Source organism: Syngnathus acus, chromosome 12, assembly GCF_901709675.1.
Source record: "Syngnathus acus chromosome 12, fSynAcu1.2, whole genome shotgun sequence".
In the NCBI taxonomy this organism is placed as follows: Eukaryota; Metazoa; Chordata; class Actinopteri; order Syngnathiformes; family Syngnathidae; genus Syngnathus; species Syngnathus acus.
This window is the reverse complement of record NC_051097.1, coordinates 10,701,207-10,719,670: the sequence shown is the minus strand read 5'-3', so window position 1 is coordinate 10,719,670 and position 18,464 is coordinate 10,701,207. Positions and strand designations below refer to the sequence as shown.

Sequence of the window (18,464 nt, the reverse complement as noted above, 5' to 3'; positions counted from 1 at the left end):
ACTCACTTAGAGGAATCACATGGAAGAAACGATTCAGACTTACGTGTTGACTCACACGATAAATGGCGGGTCTATGTGCATATTGTACGCATACATAGGGAAAATATCGGAAAAATCACAACAGCCTGTTAGTTGAAGGGCAACGAGTCAATAGGTTATCAGCTTGAAGAGCACGTAGGTGTTTTGTCAACAACTCCAATAGCAGATGTCAGAACAGTGAATACATCAGGAGGTCAAAGGTCACGCTAATGACACAAAGCAGTGAACTGAGGTCAAGGGGCAAAGGTTGAGCTAATCACGGGCATCACACTGCGGTGTACCGGCGCTGGGAGTCATGGCAACAGTGAGAGATTAAAAGCAGCTTGCTGGCAAAAAAAAAAGCATAACATATTAAATTTTCATCTGTTATATTGCAATAGCTAAATTTGTAACCAATAAGGATTCCGAGCAGGGTACAAACTATTACTTGTGGCCAACAACACAGATGCAAACTGCGCATAATTGGCGTGTTTTTTTGTTGCACCAACTTGACTTTCAACTAGTAGGTACCAGAAAGCGCTTGCGTAACGGCGCCGTCAGCGCTCGAGGGTGCCGACGGACAGTTGCACGGCCAAAGCGATTGGAAAGACGAGTGAAAGCGCTGCTTCTCACTTCTTGACCTGAATATTCAATCAGCCTTGTGGCAATGGACAAAGGCGCGGAGGAAAACACAAGAGGGGGGGGGCGGGTAAAGGAGGGCACCGAATTTCTTCCCACGCAACACTCAAGGCGCAAGACAAGCGGCCCATTTTTGATTTCCATCACTTTGTTGAGTTTTGTGCCGACTCCATTTAGCCGAGTTTACTTTAGTTTGCAGACTTGATCAGCTGAATCGGTAGTCTTTCCTTTAGTGGCCTCGCAGGATGCACAAATTTTCTTCTTCTTCTTCTTCCCAAGGCTCGGCTATTGCTAGATGCATTAGTCAAGCCCTCGCTCGCATCGCTGAGTTCTCCTACAGCTCGACAATCACGTGGACGCTACTCATAATTTTTTTTTCCCCCCCCAAGATACTTGAGTAAAGCGAGCAGGTTGCTGCCCAGACACTCTCGGGATCCATTACTCAGCTTGGCTTACACATAAGTGAGTTTCTATCGAGCACGGGGCAGAGGAAGCAGGCTAATGCTACTCCATCACTGGTAAAATACTGAAGTCTAGACGAGGATCTTGTTAGTCATCGTCACTATGTTATGACTGGATTAGACGTCAGCAGTACGGAAAGTCGTTTTTCATTTGACTGAACGATATTGTCCATTTGCTAAAAATCCCTCTATTAGTGATTAGGAAGTGGGGAACGGTTGAATGATTCCCAGCTTCATTTTATTGACGTTGCCTGCTAGCAGGAAGCGTTTCTAACATTAATGCTAATCAATGTACTCATTTAATGGCGGCGATGCAGCAAGCGGCGTCCATTAGTTGATGATGACGGCGTCGAGGATGATGATGGCGCCGATGGCGCGGAAGGACTCGCTCCAGGCGTCCTCACACTTTCCTCCCACGCGCCGGCTAACTCGCGCGCGCGGCGCATATGCTAGCCCTCCCGCCGACTCTATTCCGAACTTGTTCTGACTCACTCGTTGTCCTCTTGTCTCTCTTCTTAGATCTCATCTGATGCCAAGGCTGAAGGAGTCTCGCTCCCATGAGTCACTGCTCAGTCCCAGCAGCGCTGTGGAAGCTCTGGACTTAAGCATGGAGGACGAGATCATCATCAAACCCGTGCACAGCAGCATCCTCGGCCAGGACTACTGCTTCGAGGTGAGGAGCTCCGCTGTGCCATTGATTCAAAACAAACTGATTTGTTTTCATACTGGGCAGTACCGAATCGTGTTCCCTAGCGAGATATCGAAATCGCGCCTTTGCCATTTAGCTCAAACTGTTTGTGCGTAGCATCGGTCATGCTAAGTTTGCCGAAGGAAAAAGGCCTCCACCCTAAAACTCGAGCGAGCACACTGCGACCGGCGGAGGCTTTCGAAAGATTACATAAAGATTATAACGCTGAGAACACATTAAGCACTTTAAATCGTTTTTTTATTTGGATTTTGGATTAAAGCGACAGTGATGTAACCAGCTCTCGGGGTGAGTGCAATCTGAAATGATGGTGCTTTTTTTTTAATGGCTGGTTGGAACTAAAGTGCAATGTGGGGGTAATCTGTTGCTTTGCCGGCGGTGGAATTTAACCTCTTGATAACCGACTTTAATTTGCAACATGCTGGGAAGAGGGCCGCTGCCTCTGATTAGCACCGCGAGTCACATGCGGCGGCGCATCACGCCTAGCGCACACAAGCGCTGCGAGTGGAGATCACGGGAGGGTGGCGAGCCGGGCGGGCATTGAAGAATTGATAAGCAAATACACGAATGTGGTGCTGTCAAAAAAGACAAAGAGAAAGCTCATAGAACACCAGTTAGCTAGGTGCTAATAAGCGAGCCCAATCATGTAAGCGATGTGTTCATGTCGACGTTTGTCCCCACAGGTGACGACCTCCTCGGGGAGCAAGTGCTTTTCCTGCCGTTCGTCAGCCGAGAGGGACAAATGGATGGAGAACCTGAGGAGAGCCGTGCAGCCAAACAAGGTGAGGAAAGAGGATGCCTCCATTTCCCGTCGATGGCCGCTGCAGAGACACAATTTCTCCCTACTTGAAATCCCAACACGAAAAGCCTCGACTTTGCATTATTGATGCACCCACCGGCATCTTTGCTTTTCATCTGACTAAGCTTCTTGAGATACATACGATCATGGGAATGGCCATCATATGGACAAAGATGCGAGTTCCTCAAGATGTGTCACTATTTCTGACATAAAAAGGCTCTTAAAGCTATTTTTCCCCCGACTTCAAATGGCGGTGTTAGCAGGTGCGCTAACGGTCCAGGACAGAGGTGACAGCGTAATTGTTTCATTTCTTCCCCCCAATTGAGCATCTTTTCTCAACCACTTTTGCCGTCACCGGTCCGCAGGACAACAGCCGGCGGGTGGAGAACATGCTGCGACTGTGGCTCATCGAGGCCAAGGACCTCCCCGCCAAGAAGAAATACTTCTGCGAGTTGTGCCTGGACGACGCGCTGTACGCCCGCACCACCTGCAAGCTCAAGACGGACAACGTCTTCTGGGGCGAGCACTTTGAGTTCAACAACCTGCCGGCGGTGCGCAACATCACGGCGCACCTTTACAAGGACACGGACAAGAAGAAAAAGAAGGACAAGAACAACTACGTGGGATTGGTCAGCATTCCCGTGGCCACGGTGAGCGGGCGGCAGTTTGTGGAGAAGTGGTACCCGGTCAGTACGCCCAACCCCGCCAAAGGCAAGGCGTCGGGACCCATGATCCGAATCAAGGCGCGCTACCAGAGCATGAACATCCTCCCCATGGAGATGTACAAGGAGTTCGCCGAGTACACCACCAACAACTACATGCTGCTTTGCTCCGTGCTCGAGCCCGGCATCAGCGTCAAGAACAAGGAAGAGATGGCTTGCGCGCTGGTTCATATTCTGCAGAGCACCGGCAAAGCCAAAGTAAGTCTGATTTTACTATGGATGTCAGAGGAGCCCAAAGTCAAGTCCCGAATGACCCGGCTGGGAAAGTTGCCACGGCCCAAAAGTCAGAGTCTAAAAATAGCTCCAAAACTTTAAGTTGCCGACGTGTCCTACCCCAAATGTTGAGACCTTCAAAGTCAAAGCGCCAAAGTCAGTACTCTGAAGTTATGGCCCAAGAGTAAAGTCTTTGATGTCCAGAACCGTCTCGGCTGGATGATTGGCCACTCCGCGGACCGAGCAAAAAATTCAAGCGATATGTTTCACCGGGGTCCCATGGAGAGACTACCGGCGCACATCAAGGTCAAATATTCTTGTAGCGACTGCGGTGAACTTTTCACCCCCGCAGCTGTAGACGAGAGACCGGACAGGAAGGTGATTTCCTCCGGCGTGCACTTTGGAGCACAGACTAATCCTGTCTGCGCATCCCCCGCAGCCCCTTGCGACATTCCGCCCATGTTAGCTTGGCGAGATGCGCTATGAAGTATTCTTAAATCCGTTCCGGGTTTTGACCTGACTGGAATTGAAAATTGATAGACGCTAAAAGATGCAGTCGCCCTCGAGATGACGATTCAAATTGCGTGCGATCCTTTGCGAAAATGTGCACACCCTCTCCATGGCGTTCTGACCCCTGCTTTTGAGGACAGGAAATGAAGACGTCGTGTGGCAGTTGCGCTCAGAGACCAAAATAACTGGTTGTCTTTTGCCGCCTCATCAGTTGCCGTCTCCTGATACCGCAGAGGAGCTTTTTGAAACTTTCTTTGACTTGATCACAATTTGTCGGCTCGCTGAATGATGAGCGCTTAAGAAGCCGTGTCTATCTTTGGCTGATTGATGAGGGAGAAGTCGCCACAAAGAGAGAGAGCGAGAGACGTTTGCATCCTTAATTACTTTGCGTTAATTCCCTCCTTTCGTGCAGAGCTTTTGGAGTTCCTTCGCACGTCCCGGGGCGGGGCGGCTTGAGTCGGGAGCAGTCGAAGGTTGCTTATCGTGTCTTTTTGACTTTGACATGCGCTAATGTTAGCGTGCGTGTTTGCGCAGCAGAGTGGAGATTACCGAGTATAAAAATACGCAACCGGGCTAAACTAATGTTAGCATGCGTGTTATTTATGTCTGCTCAACAAGTACTGAGGAAGAGACCAAATTTAGAAAGATTTTTTTTTTTTTTTCCTATGGTGTGTCACTTCTATTTATTTGTCACTTTAAAAAAAGTTCAGCCATCAGTCATTGCCACAATGATGGGGTCTCAGCGGCGGCCATTTTAAGAGCATATATGACTAATTCATCTGAATCCCATTTGAGTTCTCTTGACAAGTAAGCCAGCCCGTTCACAGAGAGCATCTCGGGACTCTATTCATTAGATGCCATCAGCCGTGTCTTCATACCACCCTCCTCCTCTTTTTTTTTTGGAGACAATCTTGATGCCTGATGAGATGTGGCAGCGATACAAAGCGCGTTCCACTTGTGCTTATTAGCGCCCAAGTGAGCGAATGGATGGATGGATGGATGGATGGATGGATGGATGGATGGATGGATGGATGGATGGATGGATGGATGGATGGATGGATGGAAGCTGCACTTTCCTTTCAAGCCAAAGAAAAAGAATTGCAGTTCCAGAGAGAAAACTTCAGACAGTTTGTTGATGACCATGGTCGCGGGCGGATCTTAGTGGTCTTACTTGTTTTCCTTTCAGGACTTCCTGACAGACCTGATGATGTCGGAAGTGGACCGCTGCGGGGAGAACGAGCACCTGATCTTCCGCGAGAACACGCTGGCCACCAAAGCCATCGAGGAGTACCTCAAACTGGTGGGCCAGAAGTACCTGCAGGATGCTCTTGGTGAGCGGCCATGGCTTTTCTGCCACTTTACGTCAATATTGGAGCTTGTACACAGCCGAGCTTTGCTTGTTTGTTTGTTTGTTCTGAGCGGCTCGTCCCAACGGGACGATTGGCCGGGAATACCGGAGCTGCCTTGTAAATTATGCAGTAGTTTGTTTCACTTCGGCGAAACCATTGAAATCTTTGGAAAGCTTAAGACAAAAACAAAATGAACAAATTCGGTTTATTGTTTTTCTAGGCGAGTTCATAAAGGCTCTTTACGAGTCTGACGAAAACTGCGAGGTGGACCCGTCCAAGTGCTCGTCGGGGGACCTCCAGGAGCACCAGAGCAACCTGAAGATGTGCTGCGAGCTGGCCTTCTGCAAGATCATCAACTCGTACTGGTGAGCAGCTCAAGACGGTCCCGCTGCCACCGCCAGCCGCGCTAAAACATCTTTTGTGGTTCCGTGCCAGCGTGTTCCCGCGAGAGCTGAAAGAGGTGTTCGCGTCGTGGCGGCAGGATTGCGGCAACCGCGGCCGGCCGGACATCAGCGAGCGGCTGATCAGCGCCTCGCTCTTCCTGCGCTTCCTGTGCCCGGCCATCATGTCGCCGTCGCTTTTCAACCTGATGCAGGAATACCCCGACGACCGCACGGCGCGCACCCTCACGCTCATTGCCAAGGTCACGCAGAACCTGGCCAATTTTGCCAAGTGAGTGCTTAGCATCTGGCACGTCGGGGAGGAAAAAAATGGCGTCAAAAGGCACATTATGTATTCAAAACATCCCAATCACACGTCTTTCTGCTAGCTGAATGCTAACACACAATGCAAAATGCCATTGGCAGGCTAACAAATAGCATTGATGGTCCTGTTTTTAATTTTTGCCATTTTCATTTCACGTTTATTTTGATTATTGCTTTATGTCATCTTTATCAACGGGTGCTCAGGTTCGGGAACAAGGAGGAGTACATGTCCTTCATGAATCAGTTCCTTGAGCATGAGTGGAGCAACATGCAGCGCTTCCTGCTGGAGATCTCCAACCCGGAGACCATCTCCAACACGGCGGGCTTCGAGGGCTACATCGACCTGGGCCGCGAGCTCTCCACGCTGCACTCCCTCCTCTCCGAGGTGGTCTCCCAGATGGACCAGGTACACCATGGCATACGTTTCTGAAGGCAGCAGCATCCTCATGAATTGTTTCGTGAGCCTCGTTAGACTCGACACCATTTATTATCCATCGGATGGCTTCATATTATTATTCATCATTTAGATTTTTTGATTTGAAGAAGCTGTGTTTCAGAGCTTCTGGTGGTTGATTTACCACAGCTGCTGAAAAAGTGGAATCACGCTCGCAATTCATCGGGAGCTCTATCGGGGCGTCCGTCAATTATTTATGACGGCGTTACATAAACAGCGCGGAAACACAGAATGGTGCCAAAGGCCCGGGGAGGTCGCAATCGTGTTTTTTGGGGACATTCGCTTCGGTGGCAGATGGGGAGGCTGCTAATCATTAGATAAAGTCTTCCATCTGCTGGGGAAGAGGAAAAAAAAATTGAATAATTCAGACATCAGTCAGCCAGAGTGGCTTTGTATTTCTGTGCTCACTCAAGCGTTCCAACTCTGGAACCAGAAGCTACGTTTGATTTTGGGCCCCAAAAGATTGATTTGGTATACCTACGAGTGAAATATTGTCGTCAGCCAGGATGCGCCACGGATCTTAAACTCGCCGTTTCCCGAGGGCAGGTTGACGACAGTTTCAGTCGGAACCCCAAGGCGGATTAATTAATCCGATCAACTCTTAGTACATGAGCGTGGTATGAATCATAATAGTGAGGGAACATTTTTCCTCTTGAGTTCCCTTCTAAATATGCATTCACACAATTGATATAGTTCAAACATGATGTGACATAAATCGGCCAGGATAAAGCGCAGATGGTTCAAACCGACCACCTTCATCTTTTCTGACGTTGCTCTGTTGCGCTGTTCATTGTTAATTGCTCAGAGGCCCCCTAGTGGTCGCAGGCAGCGAAGCAGGCGCTTGGTCAGCTTCTGCTCTGGCGCTCACGAGCGAACCAATGCTCTTTGCTTTCTTAAGAGCGCCACCTCCAAGCTTGGACCTCTGCCGAGGATATTGCGGGAGGTGAGCGTGGCGCTGAGCAACCCGTCCAGCGTCCACGCACCGCCCGCCGGGTCGCCGGAACAGACGAGCTCGTCGCCCGGCGAGGCCGGCTGCAGCATCTCCACGGGGCTGCAGAAGATGGTCATCGAAAACGACCTCACGGGGTAAAAAGCCGCTCGCGCAGAGATCGGATCGGTTCTGAGCTGGATGATGTTCATTTTGAACCCATCGTGAATTGATGTTCTCAGATTGGTCGACTTCACGCGGCTGCCCTCCCCCACCCCTGAAAACAAGGACCTATTTTTCGTGACGAGAAGCTCGGGGATCCAGCCTTCCCCGGCACGCAGCTCCAGTTATTCGGAAACCAACGAACCAGATTTGGGCATGCCCAACAGCAGCAAGAGTCTGTCCATGGTGGACCTGCAAGACCCCCGCAGTCTGGAAGGCGGTCCAAGTTCCGGCCCCTCGGACGCTTTAGCTGAAGTTCCGGTTTCAGCGGGAGGCTGGGCCGCCAGGGTGCCGCAGTGCAACGTCCCCGGAGGTCCCAACATGAGGCGGCCCGGCCAGACCCCGACCACCCCGAGCACGGAAAGCGCTCCGGGCCGACCCGCCCAGCTACTCGCCCCGCTGTCCTTCCAGAATCCGGTCTACCAGGTAACTAAAAATAGTCATTCATGTGTCTGTCTCCTTACATCTTGATTATCATCTTCACATTTGTTCCTACCAGATGGCCACCTGCCTTCCGGTGTCCCCTCGGGGTCTTACCGACTCGGGCTCCGAGTGCCACAGCTCGGTCAGCTCCCACAGCAACAATGAGGACGGCCCGCCCGGCGGGAAACTCCCCTTCCTGAATCACGGCGGCGGGAGCAGCGGCGACGAATACGCCAGACGCTCGGGCGAGTTCACGCGCCGACAGCTGTCCCTTACGGAGGCTCAACACCAGCCCGCCGTCCCCCGGCAGAACAGCGCCGGGCCCCAGCGACGGATCGACCAGCCACCGCCGCCCCAGAGCGTGACGCGGGGCCGCACGCCGCCCAGTCTGCTCAACAGCGGCCCCTACGCCCGGCCCAGCTCGGGCGGCGGCATCATGACCTCGTCGCCGGACTGGCCCATGGGCGGCGGCGGCGCCCGTCTGCGCCAACAGTCGTCCTCGACCAAGGGGGACAGTCCTGAGACCAAGCAGAGGGCGCATCACAAACAGGTACGCTGGATAGCTGAAATGAAGAGGTTTCCTAAAAGTGGGCGGAGACCTCTGCTCATCTCATTTGCATGCTCTAACGAGTCTCGCTCACGTGCACACAAGGTGACGCGCCTCGCATGAGGGGAGCTAACAGCTGGCTTGGGATTTGTCTGTGCGCGTGTGTGTGTGTGAGTGAGTGACGTTGCAATGAGAATTGCAGTGTTTTCGTATTTCCAATAGTCGGAGTTTTAGCTAGCAAAAAGATGTTGCAACGTATCCCGAGCCAGAACGCTGTGTTCCCAAATTGTGTCCATTCCACCCGCTTTTTGTCTTCCAGATGTTCATTAGGAGCTTCTTTATGTTGTTCCTGTGCTTTTGTTTGCGACCCACCCCCAAATCCACCTCCCAGCCCTCACGTGCACTCCGCTCATGTGTGTGTGTGTGTGTGTGTGTGTTGGTTCCAACTAGGCCCCCTCCCCCGTGAACCCCAGTGCGCTGGACCGCACGGCAGCGTGGCTTTTGAATATGAATGTGCAGTATTTAGACCATGAGACCACGGAGCACGACTCACTGAGGCACAGAGAGGATCTGACGCAGGTGCAGAAGGTAACCTGCCCCACCTCCTTTCCACCTTCCCTCCACCCTCAATGCCCCCCCCCACCACCACCACCACCACCACCTTCCTCTAAAAACAAAAATTCCCAAGTATTTTTCAATTTATGAAAAATGGATGATATTTCTGGATGTATATAAAATAATGATACATATGAGCCACGATTTGAGGAAACGCAGTACAACGGTTTCTTGGCACGAGTGAACAAAGTGTGTTTGTGTGTGTGTCTTTTGTGTACATTTGCAAAGCAGCTTGTGTGTGCGTCTGCATTTTTGTCAGCCACAGCAAAAAAACAAAACCGCACCATCTTTGCGCCACAAACTGCTTAGGATCGGTTCCTGGACCTTCAACGTTTGAGAAGTATTTTGCTTTCCGATGTGGCAGTACCAGCAGGAGATCGCGCTGCTGCAGGAGAAGCTCCGGGCCTCCGTGCAGAAGCTGGAGGAGTACGAGGCCCGTCTCAAGGGTCAGGACGAACAGGCCCAGAAAGTCCTGATGGAGTACCAAGCCCGGCTGGAGGAGTCCGAGGAGCGTCTGCGCCGGCAGCAGGACGACAAGGACCTTCAGATGAAGGGCATCATCAGCAGGTGGGCAGAACGGGAGAGTCGGCGAGCGGCGTTTTCCCACCGCCGTCTTGACGTGCCTTTCGCCCAGGTTAATGTCGGTGGAGGAGGAGCTGAAGAAAGATCACTCGGACATGCAGGCGGTGGTGGACTCCAAACAGAAGATCATTGACGCACAGGTAGCAACAGTTGCTATGCTACAATTTCACATTCAGAATGTCTTGATTTGGATTTCTGGTTGGATTCTAGCACCTGATGGGATTTTTTTTTTGCGTCTCCGCCTAGGAGAAGCGCATCGCATCTCTGGACGCGGCCAACACTCGTCTGATGAGCGCCCTGACGCAACTGAAGGAGCGCTACAGCACGCAGTCGCGCAACGGCATCTCGCCCACCAACCCCACCAAGCTGCAGATCACCGAGAACGGTGAGTTCCGCAACAGCAGCAACTGTTAGACGCCAAAACAAACTAAAAGCGGGACCTACGAGAGAAACGTTTTCTTCACGCCGACGGGAAGGGACGATCCGGACCCCGCACGAGGCCGACTTGGAAGGGTCAAGGTTCGCCGGATGGTCGCAGCTTGTACATACCCGTCTGAATGCGTACGTACAAAAAGACAATTTGAAGACCGGGGGGACGAACCACTACGTCTTTTTTTTTTTTTTTTTGACGACTACTTAACACTCCAGTCGCTTGGCTAGCGTGTTAGCTTCAAGTTTTTAAAGAACCGACCGGGAGCTAAAAATGACCTCTCAGCCACACGGACTGAACTGGCAGTGCACTTTGTGAAAGCTTGGTACATGCAACGCCTTAAAGCTAAGGATGGCAACTTTATTCCACAGCTCCCGATTTCTGCAAAAACTTTAAAGAATTGAGGAGGAGAAAAAAAAAAGGCACAATTATATTCTGTGGATTTGTAAAGGATAGAGCTTGTACAAACGTATGTGTAAGATGTAAGTAAATGAGATTTATGTGATACTATATTGATGCAATTTAATATAGATGTATGCATTTCTTTTTTTGGGGGCTTCTAGACTACACACACACACACACACACACACGTGCGGGCGGCTATATTTGATAATGTCAAAGGTAAAGAGCAGACTTGTATTTAGGAGTTTTATTTTTATGCGTCCAAAAATATGACTGACGAGAGCGCGCAGATTTTCTTGCAGCAGCTGGATGTTGCGATGACGGACGGATGTGCTATACACTGGACTGACTGGCCAGGCCACCAAGGAACGGACCGTTTCTTACCCGTCTGATATTTTCCGGTGCAAAAATGTGATTGGTTAAGGCAGAGTCTTTTACTTAGCGCTTTGGTGAATATGGCCTGATTACCCTTAAAACCATACCACTAAACCTCCAAACCATACTGTAAACTTTTAGCTCCTGTAGAACCCAACGTAAAGCCTCATACCCAGATTTATCCTTGACATGAGTAGAAAATCAAAAATGTGAAGTGGTTTTGTTGAATTTTCTTTCCGGGCTTGACCTGAAACATGTTTCCAACCAATTGAGTGAAATTGGATAATTGACCGCAGCGTGAAAGTGTAAAAACAAAAAAAACGTTGATATTAATTTTGACAGTAATTTTTTATTTTTTTTTTAACCTCGCGCTCAATCTCTGCTGTATGGTCATCCTGGGTGTTGTAAATACAAACTAGCACCGCGAGCAGTGTGCTGCTATCGCTAGCCAAAACAAGACGGGCCCTTTTTTGTGTGTGTAAGTGGGGGGCCGGGGGGGGGTCACATTCTTGAGATTGAGATTGGCGAGCACAATCGTGGCTTTCTCATGGCTCAGAGGTCTATGCACTTTTACGTTAAGTGGCTAATGTAAGCTTTGTTTTTTATGTGTTAACTCAAGAAAAGGGAGCGCTAGGACTGTGGTTGTTATTTGTAAAACATCAAAATTACCGCGCTAAGAGACTATGCAGCTTTTTACACCACCTTGTTTTTTTTAAACATCAGTTGAGCATTATGAGATTTCGCTAAAACTTTAAGATCCTCGTTCAAGACCATTTCTTTTTATTCAAGTGACTTTTTTCTCTTTTATTTTCTCTTTTTCTACTTAGACAACATGACTGTAATGCCCAAGTAGGGGAAATATTTTTGAAACTCCTAAAAAAATTACTTTTTTAAATATTTTTGGTGCCAGAGCTTAATAGGCGAATATAAGACATATTACTATGAAATAGATATTTTCAAACCACCTAATTCCACTTGCTCTCCTCAGGACTTTTTTTTACCACCTTAGATTTTTTTATTTGCCTAATATATCAAAAATATTTAGGAATGAGTGATCAACAACTATTGCATTATCTATTTTATTCTTATTAAGTGTAGATATGGCTACCATTCAAATCTTTTTCTTTTTTTAAATGCACATCCTGGCATTTTGGTGTGCCAAACATTTACATTTTTAGCTTGGTGGCCAAAAAGTTGCACAGTCTCTCATTCAAATAATAATTAAAAAAATAAGAGTCCAAAAGTCGCAATGCTGTCTTAGATGCTGCTTTCATAGATGAAAGACACGCCTCTTTCTTTTTATTTGAAAATAGCCTCCACTATGCTAGGCTAGGCTACGCTAAGTTAACACAGCCGGGTTTACAGTCAGGAGAAGCTCGAAGATGAATCAGCTATAAATACAGCAAAATATGTTGTATGTTTTCTATGAACCTGTAGAAAATACTTTTTGTAAGTATGTTGAAAGTATTTGTTGAAATTTGTTCTTTATTAGGCTTTTTTTTATTTTTGGGGGGGGTTGTCATTTTACTTTTTGGCGGCAAAACGTGACAAAACAATAATGTACAGAGAACCTTGTGTTGTCCAAATGTGGCCGTGCAACGTATGTACATTTGCAACAAGACCTATTATTAAAGTTTTATTTAGCTATATCAAGAACCAGTTGTGCCCCCTCTTTGCCTCAAAAAAGCAACACAATATATTTAAAACGGCACTTTTTTTTTTCTTATTCAAATCAGACTTTTTCTAAAATATATATTAGTTGCGTTGAATCCAATATCAAGCCTCCACGTGATGACCTCGATGCTTCCGATTGACGAGCAGAAATTCTACATGTTGTCATATTTCCGTTCAAGGTGGAACTAGGCGAGGTAGAAAGGCTAGAAAACGAAGCTTGCCGTGCATACAAATCTTTATTTGGTCAAAGTTTATTCTCTGTTAGTGGTATCTACTTCATTTCCGCTACAAACAAATCCAACAGCTGCCCACTTTGAAATGTCTTGGCATTCAAATAAAAAGTCAGCTCATTAAGCTCTATTTACTGTCCAATATTTTTCCCACCATTCTTTTTGTTTTTATTTTTATAGACTCATGCATACATTTGTGTGCAAATATGTCTTTGTGCAAAATCAGAGGTATGAGAGAGCGCAGGGCAAACGTTTGCGCTCGAGGGCCACATTTGGCTTTCAGACGTACGTCCTTTTTTCTAACAGTTGTCAAATGGCTGCAGCCAGTTTCGCCTCCTAACACAAATTCAAAAACGTTAAATGTTAATTGTATTCTTTGTATTTACACCAATTCAAACATTATTTAATAAACTCAAAATAGAGAAATAATATTCTTCATGTAAGCTGCCCTGTCTGGCATGCGGCCCCCGGGCAAAGACAAGGGCGAGCAACGTCAGTTTTCCACGCGTGCCTCTCGCGAGCGAGCCTTGGCTCTGCGGCAGTCCTGGCTTGAGGCTCGGCGTGCCGGAGGTACGGCCGCGGGTGAGGGCGGGGCCTGCCCAGGTTGCTGGAGGTGGGGCTTGGGCGCCCCCGCACCGCCACGGGACGCCGCCCGACCGCAACTCAACGAGCGGCGCTCTTCGGGGCCCGACGTCGGCGACTCCAGCTGGGCCTCGCACAGATCCAGGAGGGACGCCGCTTGCTGCCGAGGTGTCTGCGTCTTGAACCTGCGGGCCGCCAGATACAAGAAGGCCTCCACAAAAGCCGGCAAGCCCATGCCTGGAAAACAAGGAGTGCACGGTATGTCCGTCACTTATGCTTTGCGATATACGTTAACATGACGTGTCCTTCTCTTTACCTGCTTCCCGAGAGTCGGGCAAAGATCCGGACCAGCGCCGCGCGATGTCAATGTAGAGGATGTCAACCGATGCCATGGTGAAGTTGCTGCTACTTAGTTTGCAGTTCCTGCAGGACACATAACGGGCACCATTTGTTATGTTTGGGCATCTATAGTTTTTAAAGAAAAAATAGAGATGAAAAATGCTGCACCTGATGAAGGTTCTGAAGGCGGTGGGTCCGAGGCGCATGTTCCCTTTGACACCAAGGAAGCGGACAAAGAGGGCGGCGATGCGCTCCACCAGGCGCAGGTAGTTGAACTGCCGGCTGTACTTGGGGTACACCTGCTTCAGGCACGGCGATGGCACGCCGTCGGGATGCTTCCTGACTTGGCCGTCGCCCGCCTCCTCCTCCCCGCCCGCTGACCGCCGCTGGCATCTTCGCAGCACATGCACAAAGAACAATACAGATCCCCCAAAACATTTAATAAGAATGCATTTTGGGAGGTTTTGTGCATTTTTTAAAGAATGTCATTTTAAGAGGGAAAAAAATGTGTCTCCGTACGAGGACGCCCTCTTGAGTCGGGGGTCCACCAGGCGCAGCGTGTCCCTGATGACGGCCACTTTGACCTCCTCGTCCACCGGACTGGGAACGCATTCGAACACTCCCGGCGACACCTGCAACACAAACACGGGATGTGACGAAGAGCCGGCCGGGGAGGACGAGGGGCGCGCCTCGCGTACCTCCTGCTCGTGCTCGATGCGCATGCTGGGGTTGGCGTTGACCTCCAGAAGGATGGGCTTCAGGTTCTTCATCAGGAGGATATCGAAACCTAAGATCTGACAACAAACATCAGAGCGTGGTTAGTATTTTTTGCATTCTTAACATCGCGTTTAAAAGGAACCAAAAGTCAAGTCAATTCACTTTTTGAGAACGTCTGAGAGGGAGACGATCGGGAAGGCTTTTTAGCGGAACAACACTGCCGTCTACTGGTGCTCAGTCGCAATTGCGGTCTAGCGGGCTTTTCTGCAGCCATCTTTTTTGACTTGAGTTTGTATGTTTGCAACAGGACGACAATGCGAATGGTTCACCTGGAAGCAGGAGGGCCCGGGCTTCCCGGGCGGGATGTCGGCCTGGTAGTAAACCTTGAGCTGAGGCACCACGGCGACGACGGTCTTGATGACCAGGGCGATGATGTCCGACCAGACCCTCTTGACGTCCACGCCCTTGGCGGCCAGCCGCCGTAGCACGCTGCTCAGCGTGCGCTTGCTGCCCGTGCTCTGGCTTTCCGAGTGCACAAAGTTGCCGCTGTGCACGTTGAGCGAGTAGTTGGTCAGGTGCATGAAGACCTGGCCCAGGTTCTTCTGGCTCGGCTCCTGGTGCACAACAGCGAGGCGTCCTTTCAGGTGAGCGTGAGCAGGTGGGGGCACTTTAGCTTTCGTGCTTTTTTTTGGTACGTGTTCATTTTGTTGGCGGTCCTTCTCGTAACATTATTGATGAGTCCAAATCATTGAACGACCGAACGGCAGGCATTCAAGTAGAATTGTGGGCATGCTAAAAGAATGCCGTTGAGTATGTTTGAAGCGCTTTGCTGCCATCTTGTGGCATCAATACGCAATTACAAAACTCCTTTGGCAAATTTATAAGAAGGGAAGGCGGCACACCTGGTAGGGCTCGGTGCAGAAGCGCGTCAGGCCCTCCTTGGCGATGTAAATCTCCAGCGGCTCCAGCGACTTGAGCAGCACGTAGAGGCGGATGTCGAACTTGAGCTTGTCCACCAGCAGCGGCTTGCCGATGTACTCCTGCACCACGGCCTGCCGGGCCTGTGCGCCCGCCGCTGTGGCCGGCGCCGGCTTCAGCTCAGCCGGGTCGCGGATGAGGTAGATGCCTTCGCCCTGAGAGCCGCTGTCGGGTTTGACGATGAAGGTGGGGTTGAAGGTGTCGTCGCACTCCTTCACCATGCGAAGCTGACCGCGGAGAACAAAAAAAAACAAACAAATGAAATCCAGCACGACACCGACGGAAGTGCCTTTGGCCCTCACCTGCGCGGAGAACTGCTGGTACTCGTCGGGCAGGATCCAGGAGCGCGGGTAGAAGTCGTACTCCACGGGGAAGAGCTCCTCCATAATGCGCACGGCTCGACTCAGGTTGATCTTGCGTGACATTTCCAGCATTCCTGTGGCGCAGACAGGGTTAGGACGGACACGCATTCCGTCACGGGGCAAAAGAAAGTCCTTTCAGTACCTGGGAACTTGTTCACCTGGCCCGACGTGATGTTCTCACTGTCGTGGAAGGAGACGCCGTGCCAGTAGATGTCACATGGAGCTCGTCTTCCGCTGGGAATCTGCGGGTACGCATTGGGGGTTAATTAGGACAGTCAAGCACATAACTTGCGGCAGGATTAGTGCCCGAGTTTGTTCTCTTGCAAGGATAAGCTTGCATTGAGCTGTGAAAGTGACACGACACAAAAGGTGCCATAAGACACAGTTTAGGATTGTTTTGGGGGAATCAAAAAGAAAGTTTTGGACACAATCATGGAGCAACCAAGTGTCCGTTCATGTTGAGCGTGAAAGGTTGCAGGAAAATCTACAAAAGAGAACCTTTGCTATGAAATGAGTAGCAGTCAGCCATTTCGTATTGATTTGACGTCACGGCGAATTGTGTGCTTCCTGGCACTTATTAGATATCGTGCACTCGGCGGCGTCGTCCTGCTTGGCACGAGCCAGCTGGACTTGAGCATGAGGATGATCCCAGATGGAATTATAGAGGAGCATCCCATTAGTGAGTCAGCATGCAAGAGGAAGGGAGGCGGGGGGGGGAAATGGATGGAAAAATGTCAAGTGCCGTTTCACTCATGGCTTGAGTGATTCAAGGCGGAACTGCATCACGATGCCGTTTATATATAAAAGTATATATTTATAATTAACGATTGTACATTTGTGTTTTTCAGTGTGGCCCTAAAATGCCTTAACAAACCGTGACCATAAAAGGCGTTGCCGCTGCTGTCGTCATGCCAACAATTTGGCTCATTCACAGTTGCCTGAAAGAGGACTTAGACGATTGGATTAAAGTCAAGCTTATCATTTCCACTGTTGGAGAGAGTGCCATATGGCCAAGAATCAGATGACACACCAGGACGGTCCTGCCAGTGTTTGCAGAATCCTGCAGATGGACTTGAGTTGGAAGGGAGCAGCGATAGGTAACTTGGCTCCATTGCACGGCCACAATCACAATGGCCGATCTGACTCAATTAGCAGCTTCGTGAATATTTAACAAGCAGTCGCAATCGGGTTGCAAGTAATCCCCAAGGTGTCAACACCTCTCATGCTAGAACTGTTTCTCGAAAATGAGTGTCAACTTGACGACCACCAGTTCAAAATGTCAAATTCCCACTCTTGATTGTACAAACCTCCTTCCACTTGAGCATCCTGACGCTGATCTTGACTCCCTCCAGGGAGGTTTTGGCTTTCGAAGTGTCCACTGTCACCAGCTTCCTCTTCTTGCCGTGTTTGTCTCCATCCTCCTGGGCGTGGATGCCGGTCGAATAGTTCCCGTTTGCCTCCCACTTGTCCCCCACCACTTTCCCGATGGCTCTGACGGTGACCCGATGTTGCTCACGCCCTCGTTGGTTGAGATTCTCCCCGATCTTCATCTCCTCCGTCCCCGGAGTCCGGCATTCTGGGGCGGGTACTGGGATGACGGGAACCCCGGAAGCATCGAGCAGTACCGGGGAGAGTGGCACCAAACACTCGTCCTCTTCCCCGCACTGATCAACATCAAGTCGCTGCACCGTACCGCCATGGCAGTCGCTCATGATGCTCGACGCTGCGGGGCCGGGTGCAGCCGTACCATCAACACGTCCAGTAATCCGACACCAGCGGACCGTAACGTCTCCCGCATAGCTGTCTACTCCGGAGCGGTTGCAAATCAATTTTTTTGGGAGGTGGGGCGGGGGGGTTGGTAGGGCTCAGCTAAATGCCGACCACCGAGACATCTCGGGTTATGTAGCAACGCTAGCTAGCGCTAACCATTAAATGCATCAAGTTCCATACGTGACACCCGCTGTTGACACTAAACGGGACGGGTACCGAAAGGTTCGATCCGTCAGTGGAGGCCCTCACTCCCCGGCTCCGACCCACACCGCGCCACTATGAGGAGGAGCAGCAGCAGTGCAGCTGATCGCCCAGCAGCCGCTTCCAGTCCAGGAGCCGTCTGTTTGCGCGTGCGCGTGCGTGTGAGCAGGGGGCAGTGTTGCATTCAGAGATCCTCGTTAATACCGTCACGACTCCCGTAGTTCGCCTGCGGACGTTTTCTCCAGTTCGCGTCATGCTGTCACAGAGCTCTAATAATGCTTATATTAATAGAACTATCTAATTATAGATATTTAAGCGTATATATAACTCTTTCGGGAGTTGTGCTTCATTCAAACTCTGTCCAGATGGTCCAAAGTAACTGTTGATCTACTTACCGATAGTATTTGAAGGCAATACTTGGGATGCCACATCTTTAATTTGATATCCACCTTTTGCATGCGAATTTAACTGATTGACAAAATATTTCCCTTGCACAGCACAAATACGAATAT

At 49.9% G+C, this 18,464-nt stretch overlaps 2 protein-coding genes across 11 annotated transcripts in view; one reads left to right on the top strand and one right to left on the bottom strand.

The window, feature by feature from the left end:
- Positions 1-12,377, top strand: part of dab2ipb (DAB2 interacting protein b) — a 56,549-nt gene extending 44,172 nt beyond the window's left edge. For 4 of the 10 annotated variants that reach the window (XM_037265124.1, XM_037265123.1, XM_037265131.1 and 1 more), the window contains exons 4-17: positions 1,638-1,791; positions 2,508-2,606; positions 2,989-3,543; positions 5,255-5,399; positions 5,638-5,782; positions 5,853-6,089; positions 6,326-6,527; positions 7,474-7,661; positions 7,746-8,151; positions 8,225-8,698; positions 9,146-9,283; positions 9,675-9,877; positions 9,945-10,032; positions 10,139-12,376. In XM_037265124.1, coding sequence (XP_037121019.1) covers positions 1,638-1,791; positions 2,508-2,606; positions 2,989-3,543; positions 5,255-5,399; positions 5,638-5,782; positions 5,853-6,089; positions 6,326-6,527; positions 7,474-7,661; positions 7,746-8,151; positions 8,225-8,698; positions 9,146-9,283; positions 9,675-9,877; positions 9,945-10,032; positions 10,139-10,306 — 3,202 coding nt within the window. In that variant the 3' untranslated portion in view covers positions 10,307-12,376. Of the gene's footprint in view, positions 1-1,637; positions 1,792-2,507; positions 2,607-2,988; positions 3,544-5,254; positions 5,400-5,637; positions 5,783-5,852; positions 6,090-6,325; positions 6,528-7,473; positions 7,662-7,745; positions 8,152-8,224; positions 8,699-9,145; positions 9,284-9,674; positions 9,878-9,944; positions 10,033-10,138 lie in introns of all 10 variants that reach the window. The other 6 variants (XM_037265128.1, XM_037265126.1, XM_037265127.1 and 3 more) reach the window with 3 other exon arrangements.
- A 238-nt stretch (positions 12,378-12,615) lies between these two features.
- Positions 12,616-18,100, bottom strand: ttll11 (tubulin tyrosine ligase-like family, member 11). The gene is made up of 10 exons (XM_037265161.1): positions 17,289-18,100; positions 16,124-16,223; positions 15,922-16,055; positions 15,544-15,846; positions 14,971-15,255; positions 14,623-14,718; positions 14,444-14,556; positions 14,093-14,317; positions 13,902-14,008; positions 12,616-13,822 (listed from the first exon to the last, which is right to left on the bottom strand). The coding sequence occupies exons 1-10, from the start codon at positions 17,691-17,693 to the stop codon at positions 13,497-13,499; spliced, it is 2,094 nt and encodes a 697-aa protein (XP_037121056.1). The 5' UTR covers positions 17,694-18,100; the 3' UTR covers positions 12,616-13,496.
- Positions 18,101-18,464: the final 364 nt, after the last annotated feature.

Coding starts and splice junctions, on each gene's coding strand:
- ttll11 (XM_037265161.1), bottom strand. CDS start 17,693: ATGAGCGACTGCCATGGCGGTACGGTGCAGCGACTTGATGTTGATCAG. Junction 15,847..15,921: donor ACCAGCAGTTCTCCGCGCAG/GTGAGGGCCAAA, acceptor CTCCGCGGTCAG/CTTCGCATGGTGAAGGAGTG. Junction 14,009..14,092: donor GCCTTCAGAACCTTCATCAG/GTGCAGCATTTT, acceptor TGTGTCCTGCAG/GAACTGCAAACTAAGTAGCA.